The 13,153-nt window shown below is 47.9% G+C and overlaps 1 protein-coding gene across 3 annotated transcripts in view; it reads right to left on the reverse strand.

Annotated features, from left to right (window-relative positions):
* The window catches only part of CCDC85C (coiled-coil domain containing 85C), a 107,422-nt gene extending 94,591 nt beyond the window's left edge, over positions 1-12,831 (reverse strand). The window contains exons 1-2 of one of the 3 annotated variants that reach the window (XM_050711120.1): positions 12,632-12,807; positions 11,576-12,393 (exon numbers count right to left, since the gene is read on the reverse strand). In XM_050711120.1, coding sequence (XP_050567077.1) covers positions 11,576-12,287 — 712 coding nt within the window. In that variant the 5' untranslated portion in view covers positions 12,288-12,393; positions 12,632-12,807. Of the gene's footprint in view, positions 1-11,575 lie in introns of all 3 variants that reach the window. The other 2 variants (XM_050711122.1, XM_050711121.1) reach the window with 2 other exon arrangements.
* Positions 12,832-13,153: the final 322 nt, after the last annotated feature.

Consider the following 13,153-nt stretch of genomic DNA (forward strand, 5'->3'; position numbering starts at 1 on the left):
CCTCTTTTTTTTTTTTTGGTCAACTTGAGGCTGACACAAGGTCTTTACGATCTGTGGGAGTGGAAAGTCATTAGGGTTTCAATTCCAAATGAAAATTAAGGCTTTTAACTTCCCATACTACTCATACTGACAATCTTTCATACATAATTGCCTAGGAAGAGTTACTGCGGTCTTGTCACCCTCCTAATGATTTGGTGATAGGCTGACAAATAGATCCTCCCTACAAATTCCCCTCCGCAAATGGGAACAAAAGCCAAAGGTTGTTAAGAAACACTGGGTTCACACCCGAGAGTGACTTTGATGACTTCTCAGTCTGAGCTTATTAGGAGTCACCAAATTAGTGGAGTCAGAAATAGCGCAATCAAGGGATCAGGTAAGAATTTAATTGGAAATAGGCAAGGTGTCTTCAGCAACTATGGCAAAGACTCTGCTGCTTTCTGCCGCAACACGGAGCAACACAACAACAAGGGTCCATTTGCTTCAACCGTGGATCTGCACCTTAGCTGGAACTGCACCAGGCTGCCAGATAGCCAGCATTTTAAATTCACATCTATAATATGATACCAAACAGCGCGATGCAGACAGGACGAGCTGAAATACAACAAATGCTGTCCCCAGTCTCTGAAAGGTATCAAGGTAGCCTGTTGCCCTGATACCGCAGTGAAAGCAGTATCATCTTTCTGCACTTGTCTCGCTTAGGTCTTGCTGTGGAGAGGCAAAAACACTGCTCTTTGTCTTTTTTGCTCTTTGTCTTCTCATTTGGGATTAGAATCTCTTATTTGACAAGTTTCTATTTTTGACAGTTGTCTGGAGACTGTCCACAGTCCGACAGCCTGCTGTCCCACGAGGTATATACAATGCAGAAAGAAGCACACAAACATATAAAGTACTTTTATCCAGTAAAGTCAAAACAGGATTTGAAGCAACTCCAAAACTGGGAATCAGAAATGTCTGGAGTTTTAGTTACTATATGGGCTGCTCGTTCCTTGCTAGCTCGTTATAACTGAAAACCTGAGTTGTTTGTTATCACTGGTATCATAGCAATGGTTAGAGGCCCATCTGAGGTAAGGGTCTAAATCTGTAGAGCACTGTACAAGCGTAAGTGATCCAACGACCCACAGGTTACTTGGAGAAGATAAAGGAAATATATTATTCTGATTCTATAAAAGGTGAACCAGAGATTTACCTAAGACTACATCAGAAAGTCATGTTGCAATGAGAAAGCGTACCGCATCTGAGTCTCAGTCCAGCACTGGCAATTGCAAAACCATCCATCCTTCTGTTGTTGTTTTAAAGCTTACAACTAAAACAATGCCGTCTTAACTGACCTTATAAAAAGAGGACTGTACTTTGTTACAGGAGGCCAGGAGACAAGCACTGGGAGACTGATAAACTGGTTAGAATCCAGAAAGAAAATACCTATACCAAAACTAACAAACAAAAAAACCATCAGAAGATGGCTGAATCCATTCACACGCGTGCAGCTATATCCACGTGGCCTGGAAGACTGAGAACTCCAGGAATAATGATTTTTCCAAGGTAGAACATGAAACCACTCCAGAAAACAAAAGCTCTCCACAAACAAGGCGTCCGTCATCGCGTTTCAGGACAAAGAGGAATAATCGTACAGGCTTTAAAAACCGCTCCCCATGTTTCAGGAGGTGTAACAAGCAGTTAAGAGGAGGCAAAGGGAAAACTCTAGGAGGAAATCACACCACAAATGTTTTCAGAATTGGAAAACAGAATGCCTGCTGCACTGGCTGAAATATCCAACTGGTTTGTAGCCTCAAAAATAAACATCACAGAGACTGCAAAATTGAAATAAAGAAAGCAAGTGCACAGGTGTACGTAACAGCAAAGCACAGGTGTACCAGCAGTCTGCACAGCAGCAAACAATTGACTCACTCACATCCTGGGTTTGAGTTGCAATCAGGAAAACGAACAAGGGGATATTTTATCAGAGTTTTTCACATCTTTGCCATCTTTGTGTGATGCATGAGCCGCCGGTGAAGATCATATAACCTATAACTACGTATCACATTCAACAGCAAACAAGCTTTTAACTCAGTGGAAAGGGATTAAAAGCTCTGCAGATCCAAAGCATAGATCGAAGTTATATTCAGCTGCTGGGAAACATACAAATATGAGACTGCAAACCCCAGTAAGGGAGATAAGAAAAGGAAACCAGGAAGACAAAAGAAAACTATTCATCACAAAAGTGCTTTAAGATTGTACATAAAAATAAGATTTTCATAATACCTTTGTTAGGAGCTGAAAAGGATTCAGCATCAACAAAAATAACATTTTCTTTTATTATTGATACTCTGTTAGCACCTGATCCTCCTACTCCAGCATAAAACAGTGGACTTTTATGTAGGTTATCCTGTAGCTATTTCTAGTAGATCCCACTAGAAACAAAAACGGGAGGAAATCAGTGAATACATCAGCATGACCATAGCAAATAGCTGCACGTATAAAACTGGGGCTACACGAAAATCATGCGGGCTAAGTAGGTCAGATTATGTCCTCTTGTGGAGATTACAAATCTCCTTTGCATGAAAGACTAAAGCACGTATAAAGTCTTAACTTCATTCAAGTCATGCACCATCCCTGTAGCAACTTTACAGGGCACTGAGATGTACCACACTACCAAATGGTCCGCAGCCTAATACAAAGTCACAGCCATTCTTCAAGGAGCACAGCGTGACAGGAGTGGCATACATAGGACAAGACATTATCAATAAGTGTCATAGAGTGAATGAAATGAACCTTTGCAAGTCAAAAAGTGCACATGAAAGATGGCTGCAAATCCTCCAGAGTCTGCTTAGCACTTAATGGAGAGCCAGAAACCAGGAACGCGGGGTTTAACCTTGCATTTGTGATACACAGCAACCCATCTTGGGATGATCCAAGGTAGAAGATGTGGGGAAAGGACAAACAGTTTTAAAATCTAGTCAACCCCAACAGATCACATAAAGATACTGACAGCAAGCCTCCTGCTGCAATGGTTTCCATAGAAATATTAAGCTTTGGGGACTGGAAATACTGTAAGGCTTGCTTTTTCTTTTTCTCTTTTCTAAAATAATGGTTTGTTTTTATTGATCTACTTTGAGTGGTCCTTTTGTCTGCTCCCTTCCTCACCATGTTGTCTTCTGCAGCGAGAGGACAGGACAACACCGCAGCTCTCCCCACCAAACCAAAGTGGGGCTCTCAGCACCATGTGGCTTCATTTTGTCGCCCCAGGAAAGCAGGGACAGATCAGACAAGGCTGCCAAACCCCCAAGTATAGGCAACCCTGGAGCATGCTATTGCCAAGGAGACAGCTTGAAACATAAGGTATCTACTCTCCTGTCCTGTGCTCCATCCATTTACTCCCTACGCTACTTCCTCTGCCTTCCACAGGCATCCAAATGCCACCAACTTCCCTGCTTAAGAACGAAACCCCAGCATTTGCATGAAATGGGGGGAAAGGCAGCAGCATGTAGTCATGAGTGTCATTGTATGGAGCTGGGGGATGGAGCTGAAGAGCTTTTCAGAACACTCCTGATTTGATTGAACTGAATCTGCCAGCAAGCCTGGGCTGACACAACTACACAAGACAGCTAACATGTCACCCCTTCAACTGCAGTTTACAGCTGGGCAATGCCCTGATACCATAAGCCCAGCACTCATCGCTAGCGCTCCCTCCGCTCCAGACAGCGCAGACATCTCCCACCATACCCACAGCAGGCAAAAAGGGGATATCCACTTCTGCAAACCAGTAGGAGAAGCCCTTATCTCCTAGCCCAGACAATGTTTTAATTCACATCAGATGCAGGACTGCTTCAATCTGAGTGTGAGATCCCTGAAATGGAGTGTCTATAATAGTCACTTGCCAAGACGAGCAGCACAACAGCAATGCTGACAGCACTCAGCACATGGTGCATTAGAGTCCCCCAGTCTCAAATCTCACCAATAAATTAACCTGTAATCTACTTTGCCAAGGAGAATCTTTCACAAAGACCCTTTGCAGGAGAATCCTTGAGCAAGGTGAGCATTGGGCACGGCTGGCCAGGACAAGGATGGCATGACCAGGGTGATGAGGGTGCTAACCTGGCAGCCTCCAGCAGAGAGGCTCCCCCCAAGGCCACTGCTGCCCCCCAGAAACCGGGCAGGCATGGATGGACCTACTACTCCCAGTAGGGGACTCTCAGAAAACCTGCATTTCAGCAGGTATGAACATTGTGCTCTTTCACCAGAGTGGGATATCTCCTTGTGTCATTGCTCAGAGGTGTAAGAAGTTGGCAAAGTACTAAGCTTTCGGAGAGGAGTAAACACCAAGACAAGAAGCAACTTAAGGGAGGGAAGAGCATATATAAACCGGTACGCGTAGGGACTGAGGTAGCCTGGCATAAATGGTCTCGGCCCAGATGTGAGTCACCATGCAAGCGTACAAAATAACCTGTACAGCAGCCTTCAATTGCCATGGTGATAAATGTTTCCTAATGCCTAAGAGCAGCTGAGTCCTGAACTCCACACACCTCATTCACTAACAAAAGCACTCATTACATTAAAAAAAAAAATCACAAATGAATTGTGGCCATTTTAAGCCTACCTCAGATCAAGGGCTGATCTACACGCTCTCCTTTCAATGGGGAGCGCTATGCTCCCACCGCCGTTAATTCAGAAGACGGAGCTCGCTTGCTTTTTTTGCTTCACAATTCAGTAGGCAAAGGAAAGACAGATTCTGTGAGACAGTGTTACTTTTTCTGCCAGGAGTTATCTATTCGCAGAAGTGGGTCAACTTTCTCTTGGTGGACATGTTAGTGTGCGAGTGCCTAGCAGCGCTGCCTGCGAATTTCTGTCCGCTCCGCGTGCGGAGGAACCTCTGCACATAACTATTTATGGCAGCCAAGTGTTTCATGAATTGCAGCAAGTTAACCACAAGGGGATGATGACATCTGGAGACAGGGCAGGATGAATTCTGGCTCGCAGACAAAAAGTCAGGTTAAAAATACAGAATGCAGAAGCAAACCTAGCCAGTCACTTCTAATTCACAGGAAAACTGGATACATGGCCCCCAACCTCGCCTGCTCCACGTGAGCAGTGTCGTGTTTTGCAGTGGGACATATTACAGCCGTGATGAGCGTGGAAAGAGCTTCAGCATTTCCAGAATCAATAGTTTTAAGGGTATTTTAAATGGCCTTATAATTCTTTTCATTCGCCTCGCTCCACACCTCATGACACACCGAACATTTTTGCCACTACAAGCACCTCACCTACACTTCACCCACCCACTGTTGTCTGTCCTGCTCTCAGAGCTCCTGCAAAGGGCAACCCAAACACAGAAGGATGCTGCAGCGGCAGCCTGAGGGGACAACATGGGCAGACCATGCTGTGGACATGTCTGTGAGAGCCACAAGCAAGGCCGATGCCCAGCTCCTGCCAGGGATGCCATCACCTGGGCCCTCCTCCTCCTCACTGCGGCCTCCATGGCGGGCCTTGTCCCCACACATGTTGACCCTTGAGCTTTCAGAGGCAACACCACTCTGCAGCCTCCCCAGCATTACTGCTCATACCCCTCATCTCCTCACGCACACCAAGTGCAACACCTGCCAAGGCTGCATTTTGGGTTCCCATGCCTGCCACTTAATTAGATCACCATTTAATTCGATCCTCAGCTTTATTTGATGAAATGCCTCCAGAGGACCAAATCATTTACATGTAACCAACACAATTTATTCCCCTTATTTTGATTGCTTTTGACAAGCGTAAGTGGATAATTCCATCAAAGGCCCATAGAAAATTGCCTTTTAATCAATACAGGTTTTTTTCCTTCACCAGGACAGCTGAGAACAAGATATCTCTTTAGAAAATTGAAAGAGGAAGACAAAATTGAAAAGCACTACTATAGAGACTATATTTCCAGACATGGCCCGATCTGAGTGCCTTGAATAAGTTTCTTGAGCCTTGTTTTCAGGGGCACCAGCTACCCCGAAGTTTCAGAGCCTAACGGGTTGGCACACACTTAATGCCCCAGCAAGAAGGACAAAGTGGACAATGACAAAGATGCCTCCAAGCTGATGTCCCTTGGAAGAGAGGCCGATGACTGCTGGCTACAGGAAACTCAAGCTGTACCCTTAGTGTTTGAGACATCAGCATTTAAAAACCTATTAGCAGAACTCAATGAACTCAGAAGAGAAGGAAACAGGTGTTTCTACAGAGGTCTTACATTTAGCTTATCAGCCCAGGGAGGGCTTCCTTGTTTAATCGAAAGGAACCTGTATGTAGTGGCCTACAATACCAAAAATACTAACATCCTAAATACAAAAAAGGAAAAGTTAAGGCAATGTTCATAGGACTAAGAGTGCTATTCATGTCAGAAAGATAGAAACTGGTCAAGTAGACGAAACTCTGCTTCACAGTTTGGCAGGGACCATCGAGTTCTGATCAGTTTCCATTATAGAGAAGACCCAGGCCACTGTGCCCAGGTGGTATGGGAACTTCAAGGGGGTGACATCTGACTGCTGCCTGGAAAAGTGATTTCCTGTCTTTCACTGGTGCTCACACAGCTGTGCTGGAAGAGTAGAAGATGGTCACCACAATACCTCAAATAGGATTGATCTCACCTCACTTTAGATGGTTGCATATGAACTACCATCCAGGTTTCCTTCCTGGAAGAAAGTAGAAAGAGCACATACAGTGCTCGTTCCAGTAGAAAGAGCACATACAGTGTACAATGCTTCACCCTCTAAATAGACATAGGTGACATAAATCATGATACCAAAAATCTCTTTTTTCATGTGTCCTATAAAGGAAGCCCAAGGAGACAAAGATATTACAGTCTATATTGTAGACACCTCAAGTTAAATCAGATAAACCTCACCCTTTGCTTCTGCTTCTACATATTCTCATCTCAAAGGCCTCATTAATACGTCATAGTAAATAATATGTATATTGATTATGAATACGCTAATAAAAACAAAGGACTTTGGCCTAAAGGGTATGTGAAGAAGAAGAGAAGTAAGTACAGAGTAGCTGCACATCCGATCAATACCAACCCACAGGGAATGGCTATTTCTCTTTGCCACCATTTTAAACGCAATATATCGTACCCTCTAGGTAAATATGTGGACATTTACAAGTGGGAATCAATAGAACTAGAGCTCTTCCCACCCCCTCACCCAGAGAGACCATTCTTCTTCCCCTGGAGCAGACAGCAGTGATGGGCCATAGATTAATGTCCCTGCTACGACAGGCTATCTGCTGTGCCCACCACCTGCCTCCATACCTCTCCGACCACTTTTCAAGTGTTGATATTTTTAAGAATGTTTCTTTTTAGAAACCTATTCATGTTTATAAAGAAATACCTAAACATTTCACCCAACTGGAATAAAGTCAAAGAGACACTGGAAACAGCTTGGCACATTTTGGGAACCCAGAGCAAACAGCTTCAGTGGCAGGTGAATGAGAAGTTCTGATGACAAAAGCCATTTGATGGTGGAGGGAAATTAAAGCCCAAAACCTTTGTAAGCGTGCACTGGATTTTGTCCCAGACATATCAACAGCTAGCAAGTCTGTATCACTCCAGGCTTGCAGCACAGGCGAGGAAATCCACAACATGCGCTCACCCTCGTCTGTCTCACAGCAACGTTACACCAGACTGGTAGAACTCACACGCTGCCTGCCTGCGGGACTGCACCAGCCACCAGGACTGACTTGTACCGAGCAACCACCAACAAGCAGGACCAAGTCATTCTACACTTGCAACAAGGGCACATTCGCTCCTTCTTGTCAGCTCTCCGTCTCTCCCAGATGTACACATAAATCCTACCAAAGCCAATTGTCCTCTAATTGTTATTGGACAAACAGTTGTTCTAGTTAGATGGAGAGGAGGCTAAAATTAGTGGAAGCCATTACTCTGCTTCAGGGAGCGTGAAGTCCCTCCTCCCAATGTTCCCACATACTTTACAATCCAGGGATATATCCCATGGGACCTGAAGGCTTATTCCTCCCCCCAGGTCATGTTAGTATCACACGACGTGGCTACCTTCTTTTTCTTTTTTCCCCTCCAGTTTGGTGGGGTTTTTTTGGAAACTTTATTCTGGCAGAAACCAGGCTGTAGCAACAGCAATAGCTCCAACTGGGCTGCCTAACCCAACTGGAAGTCCAGAAAGACTATGTACATCCAGAGAGACTCCCGCCATGCATGCAAAGTAAAGCCAAAGCACTCACAAGCACAACACAGCAACTGTACTTCAATATCTGCCCTAGATCTGTCAGTAGATTTATTGCAACTACGGCACATCACTCAACACGGATGCAACTGGCCAGATCCCATCACACAGCCTGCAGGTGCCCCTATCCCTGCCACGGCAGTTCCCAGCTCACACGCCACTAAGCAGAGAATGAGAAGACCATTCACCTTCAGACTAAACACATGTTCTCCTGGCTTTCAGCAGAACATCCGGAGCTGTGTAAGAGCACGTCATCCAACATTAACTGCTTTCATTGTGCCTATTACCTTATCGTCCATGAGCAGATACTTAGTCATCAGGTTCCAAGTATCAGCTTCCAAAAAGCTGGTTTATAAAAGTAAGTAGACTCAGTAAAGTCAAGAGAAGGTGGATCACAGATCAGTTTAGGTTTGTTTTTGTTTTTAACTTGTACCACTTCTACTGAATTCACCTTACAAACCCAGAGTTTAAAGTTCATCACCTCACATTGGCGCAGGTCACTGGGGCCAATAAATCAAGCCCTGGCTTACCAAGTCGCTTCCAAAGGACTGTTGAAGAGAAAATAAATATTTAATCCACCTTTACTTGCTAAGATTTCATTAAAAGGCTGTCAACCTAGGAGCATTTAACAGCTGCCGTTCTCGACTCCTTCAGAAAAGCACTAACCCGGTGAAACAGTCCTGCTAAACACCTAGAAAAGCAGGGCACCTCATGAAGCCCAACTGACCTCACTACCAGGGGCAGCACATTTCAGGACTTGCCAGCTTCCTATAATTTCCAAAAGCGCTCTAGCTAACGGCTCACCATACCTTGCTCTCACCAGTTGTCCAAGGCTCCTGCTTACTACAGATGCCAAGTTCTGCCCTGCATCTGTTTCAGATCCACGTCCCTCCTCTGTAAGGAAGTACCGGAGGGCTGTTCATCACTGCAGCAGTTGTGCTGGCCAGGCAGCTGCATCCACCAAGTAGGTACCCAGTGTGTTAAAGAAAGGAGGTAACAGCAAACCAGACTGAATTCCATAACCTAAAAACAAAAGGCCACTCTTTCTCCCCTTCCTTCTTTCCATTTTATCCCAAGGAAAAAAAAAAGAAAGAATCATCAGGAAAATAGTACAAAAAGATTAACATCTAGCCTGCATGCACAGAAAGCAGAGTCAGCACCAAGAGAAATGGAAGGGAGCTGGTGCTGCAGAAGCTGCTCAGTGACAGCTCTTCCACCGACCTGACTTGCTGGATTTTTTCCTCCACATTCACTGTCCCTCCTCTTCCACATTGTCATGGGCTTAAATGAATTGCCACTTGGTCTCAAGCAAGCCTCCCCAGCAGACTCCTTTCTGCCAGTCAAAAAAGAGGCCCGAGAAGCTTTGCATTTACATATGTATTCACAGGCACTTCCAAAGGCATGCTGAGGGAAATGGCCTTGCTGAATACCGATGCTATCTAAGAATGACTATTTAAGTCATTTTACAGCTTCACTACCTAAGAAGAGAGATCAGGCTTGTTTGCATCTTTCCAGGGATTATTAGTCTAGAAAGTGCAGATCATATCTGTGCCATCCTCACAGGAAGGAAGCCGCACAGGTTGGCAGTAAAGAGTTAGCTCCAGTACTTCCCACATCTTCCACAGCTTGAGTTGGGCAACCCTGAAACAGAAGTCACTAAAACCTAAGGAAGTATTTGACAACTAAAAGGGATTTGGTCTCAGAACTGCAAAGCCCTTCTGTCCCAAAACAATAACAGCACACTCAGTATCTGCCAAGTGCTCTCCGGGCCTCTGAGAACAGCAACGCTTTATGAAAATAAAGTCACACCAGGGGCAGAAGCTATCTGCAGGTTTACAAACAAGATACTTCTGATTTACACAGCACTAGAAAAGAGAGAGAGAGGAAAAAAAATGAAATAATAGGATGCTTGCCGTATCCTGCAACATCTGGTGACTGGATCACCCTCTAAACCAGCAAGCCCTGTCTAATGGGTGAGGTGGCAGTAACATCTCCAGCTGCGAGTGGAAACACGCAGCTGCGGCAACAGGACTGAGCATGGCAAATTCATGGATAAACATACCACTTGAAATCCAGGCTGATTAGTGCCGTGTGCCCTCAGATCTCCTGGAGCATCAGGACTTCCCATAAATCACCAAAAACAAAGACCAGCACTCCCTGGTCCCACCAGGACCACCAAAAGCTCTGGGAACTGAAGGTGGTGATCTGGCAAACACATCCAGCAGCCCCCTCCCCGGCGTCCTGCCCCTCAGTGGCCTCTCGTGCCCAGCAAGCCCCAAGTGGCACCAGTAGCAACCAGCCTCCAGGGCTTCATCCCTGCGCCTGGAGGAGGGCTGTGTGTACCCCAACCCGAAAATACCCCTCTCTGGTCGGAAAAGAGGATTAAGTACATTTAAAGGAGTCTTGTACACAACAATTAAACAGATTGATGACTGGTTTGACTCCTGTTAAACCCTCCTGGCCAAACTACTCCTTCTAGGAGCCCCAAAAAATCCATTTTAAAGGCATTCTAATATTATTATTATAATGCCTGACCACTATTCAACAGCAGGAGAAACTTTGCTTGCATACAAACTGTCAGAGGAAGTTTGGCACGATTTCACAGTGGAGCTTGTTTCTAACTTTAATGACTGGGCTGAACAAAATTGTGAATGCAGCGTCCCTTTGAGAGCAATCTCTTCTCTACAAACAAACCTGTTTCTGAAGAGGAGCAAGGGAATAAGGGGAAGCCAAGTTCCAGCTCTCCAAAACTGGTGGGCATGCCATAGCCAGGCAGCCTGCCTGAGAGCCCATGGAGCTAACAGGTGATGCTCCATGGAGCAGACCTCAACTTTAAGCAGCTTCTCCCAAAATCTCATTTAGGTTTTTATCAATCTCATCAAAACAGCAGATAAACAAGCCACACATAACCCAGAATATTTAAAGGGAGAAGAGTCAGAGGAAGAAGGGATGGAAAAATCAGTGTTTAACTCTGAAAACACAGGCAGCTTTTTTTGAGGGGGAGGAAAAGCAAACAAAACACAACACCAGCCCTCCAGATAAAAAAGCTTCCAAGCCTCAGCCCCAGACACCAGTAACACAGCCCAGGAGCACCGCGCTGAGTGCAAGCACCACAGAGCCCAGTGACCGCAGCCACCGCCCCCCATACACATGGGTGCTCCTCCCCACACCACCACCCCCAGCTGCTCTGCCAGAGCACCCTGGGGCCACCAAGGATGGGCAGGGCTGGGGAGGGCAAGGACCGCGGCATCCCTCACCCCACTGCCAAGGGGGACCGGGCATGCGGAGAGGAGGTGGGTACAGGGCAGGACCAGAGGCACTTGCAGCCGGCAGGGCTACGAGGAGGGGGACAAGCTCACCATTGAGACCGTTGGGGATGCTCCGGTGGTGAAGAGGCGCAGACAGGTCGTCCATAGACCTCCGCATGGCCCCGGCCTTGCTGTCGCCGGCCTTGTGGTGGTGGAGGTGGTGGTGATGGTGGTCAGGGCTGCCCGCGCTGCCCGTGCTGGAGGTGCTGCTCCCGTCCCCCACGTCCCTGGTGGCCGAGCCGCCGTTGAGGTTGGTCAGGCTGGCCTGGCTGTCGATGGAGCTCCGCGAGCCGGCCCCGCTCCGCTCCTCGTCCAGCATGAGCACCATCTCCTTCAGCTCCACGTTCTCCCGCAGGAGGGTCTCCTGCCTCGCCTCCAGGTCCTTCAGCTTCTGCTGGTACATGCCCACCTCCTTCCACATCACGCTGGCCGTGTGCCTCCCGAAGCGCTGCCATTCCCTCGACAGCTTCTTGCCTTTCTGCCGGTCGTCATCCAGGAAGCAGCAGAGCTCCCGCAGCTCCTGGTTGTCGTCCTGCAACTTCTGGTTGACCTCCTTCAGCCCGCGGATCTCGTGCAGGTGGAGCTGCAGCCGCCGGTTCACGTCCTTCATCAAGTTGCCGTGTTCCACCATTAAGTTCATCTTTTCATTCTCCACTTTCCTCAGTCTTTTCACCAGCTCCTCCTTGCTCCACCTCAGCATCTCCTCCTCCGAAATTTTGCTCAGGTCCTCCTTGGACCCTTCGAGGGAATTTTTTGCCATCATCTGTGCTCAGGCAGCGTCCGTTCTGACACAGTAACAAACGGGGTTCGGGTTATTCGGATTATTTTTGTTCACCTGATTTCCCGGGACTGAAATTCACTGCAGCATCCTGGGGAAGAAATATTACAGTTCCCCACGGAGCGCTGGACAAGGAAGAACAGCAAAGCCGGACTGGAAGATCTTCTCCCCCGCAGATCCCATAATAAAAAACCCACCCAGATTGGGGGAGGGAAAAAAAAAAAAAAAAAAAGGGAAAAAAAAAAAGACGCCCCCCCCAAGGGGGCTGGGGGGGCTGCGGGGAACGGGCACCCCCGGGCTTAGCCTCCCCAGGGGATCGGCCAACTTACCCCGGGTAAAACAAGTCCGGCGGCCGGCCCCTTCCTCGGGGGGGCTCCGTCCACTTGTTCGCCCCCCTGCACCCCGCAGCTCCCCCGCGGGGCCGAGCCCGGCGCGGCGGCGGACCGAGGCCGGTGCGGCGGTGCCGAGGAGCGCAGAGGGAGCCGGCGCCTTCCCGGAACGGCTCGGCCCTGGGCACGGAGGGGACGGGCGGCAGCGCCGGGGCTGGTCCCACCTCCCGCCGGCCGCGGCCCTGCCCCAGCCGAGCGGAGGAGGAGGAGGAGGAGGAGGAGGAGGAGGAGGCGAGCGCCGCCCTCCCCCAGTGCCCCATTGGCTGCAGGGCCGGGCCGGGCCGTGCCGAGCCGGGCCCCGGTGCGCCGCGCCCCGCCGCCGGCTCGGGTTACCGGGGCCGCGGGCAGGTACAAAGGGACGGCGCTGCCCCTCCGCCCTGCCCTGCCGCCTCCCCGCCCCGTTCGCCTATTTGATTTTTTTTTCACCCCCTTTTTATTTTATTTTATTTTATTTTTTTTCCA

This window comes from Cygnus atratus, chromosome 5, assembly GCF_013377495.2.
Source record: "Cygnus atratus isolate AKBS03 ecotype Queensland, Australia chromosome 5, CAtr_DNAZoo_HiC_assembly, whole genome shotgun sequence".
NCBI classification, from domain to species: domain Eukaryota; kingdom Metazoa; phylum Chordata; class Aves; order Anseriformes; family Anatidae; genus Cygnus; species Cygnus atratus.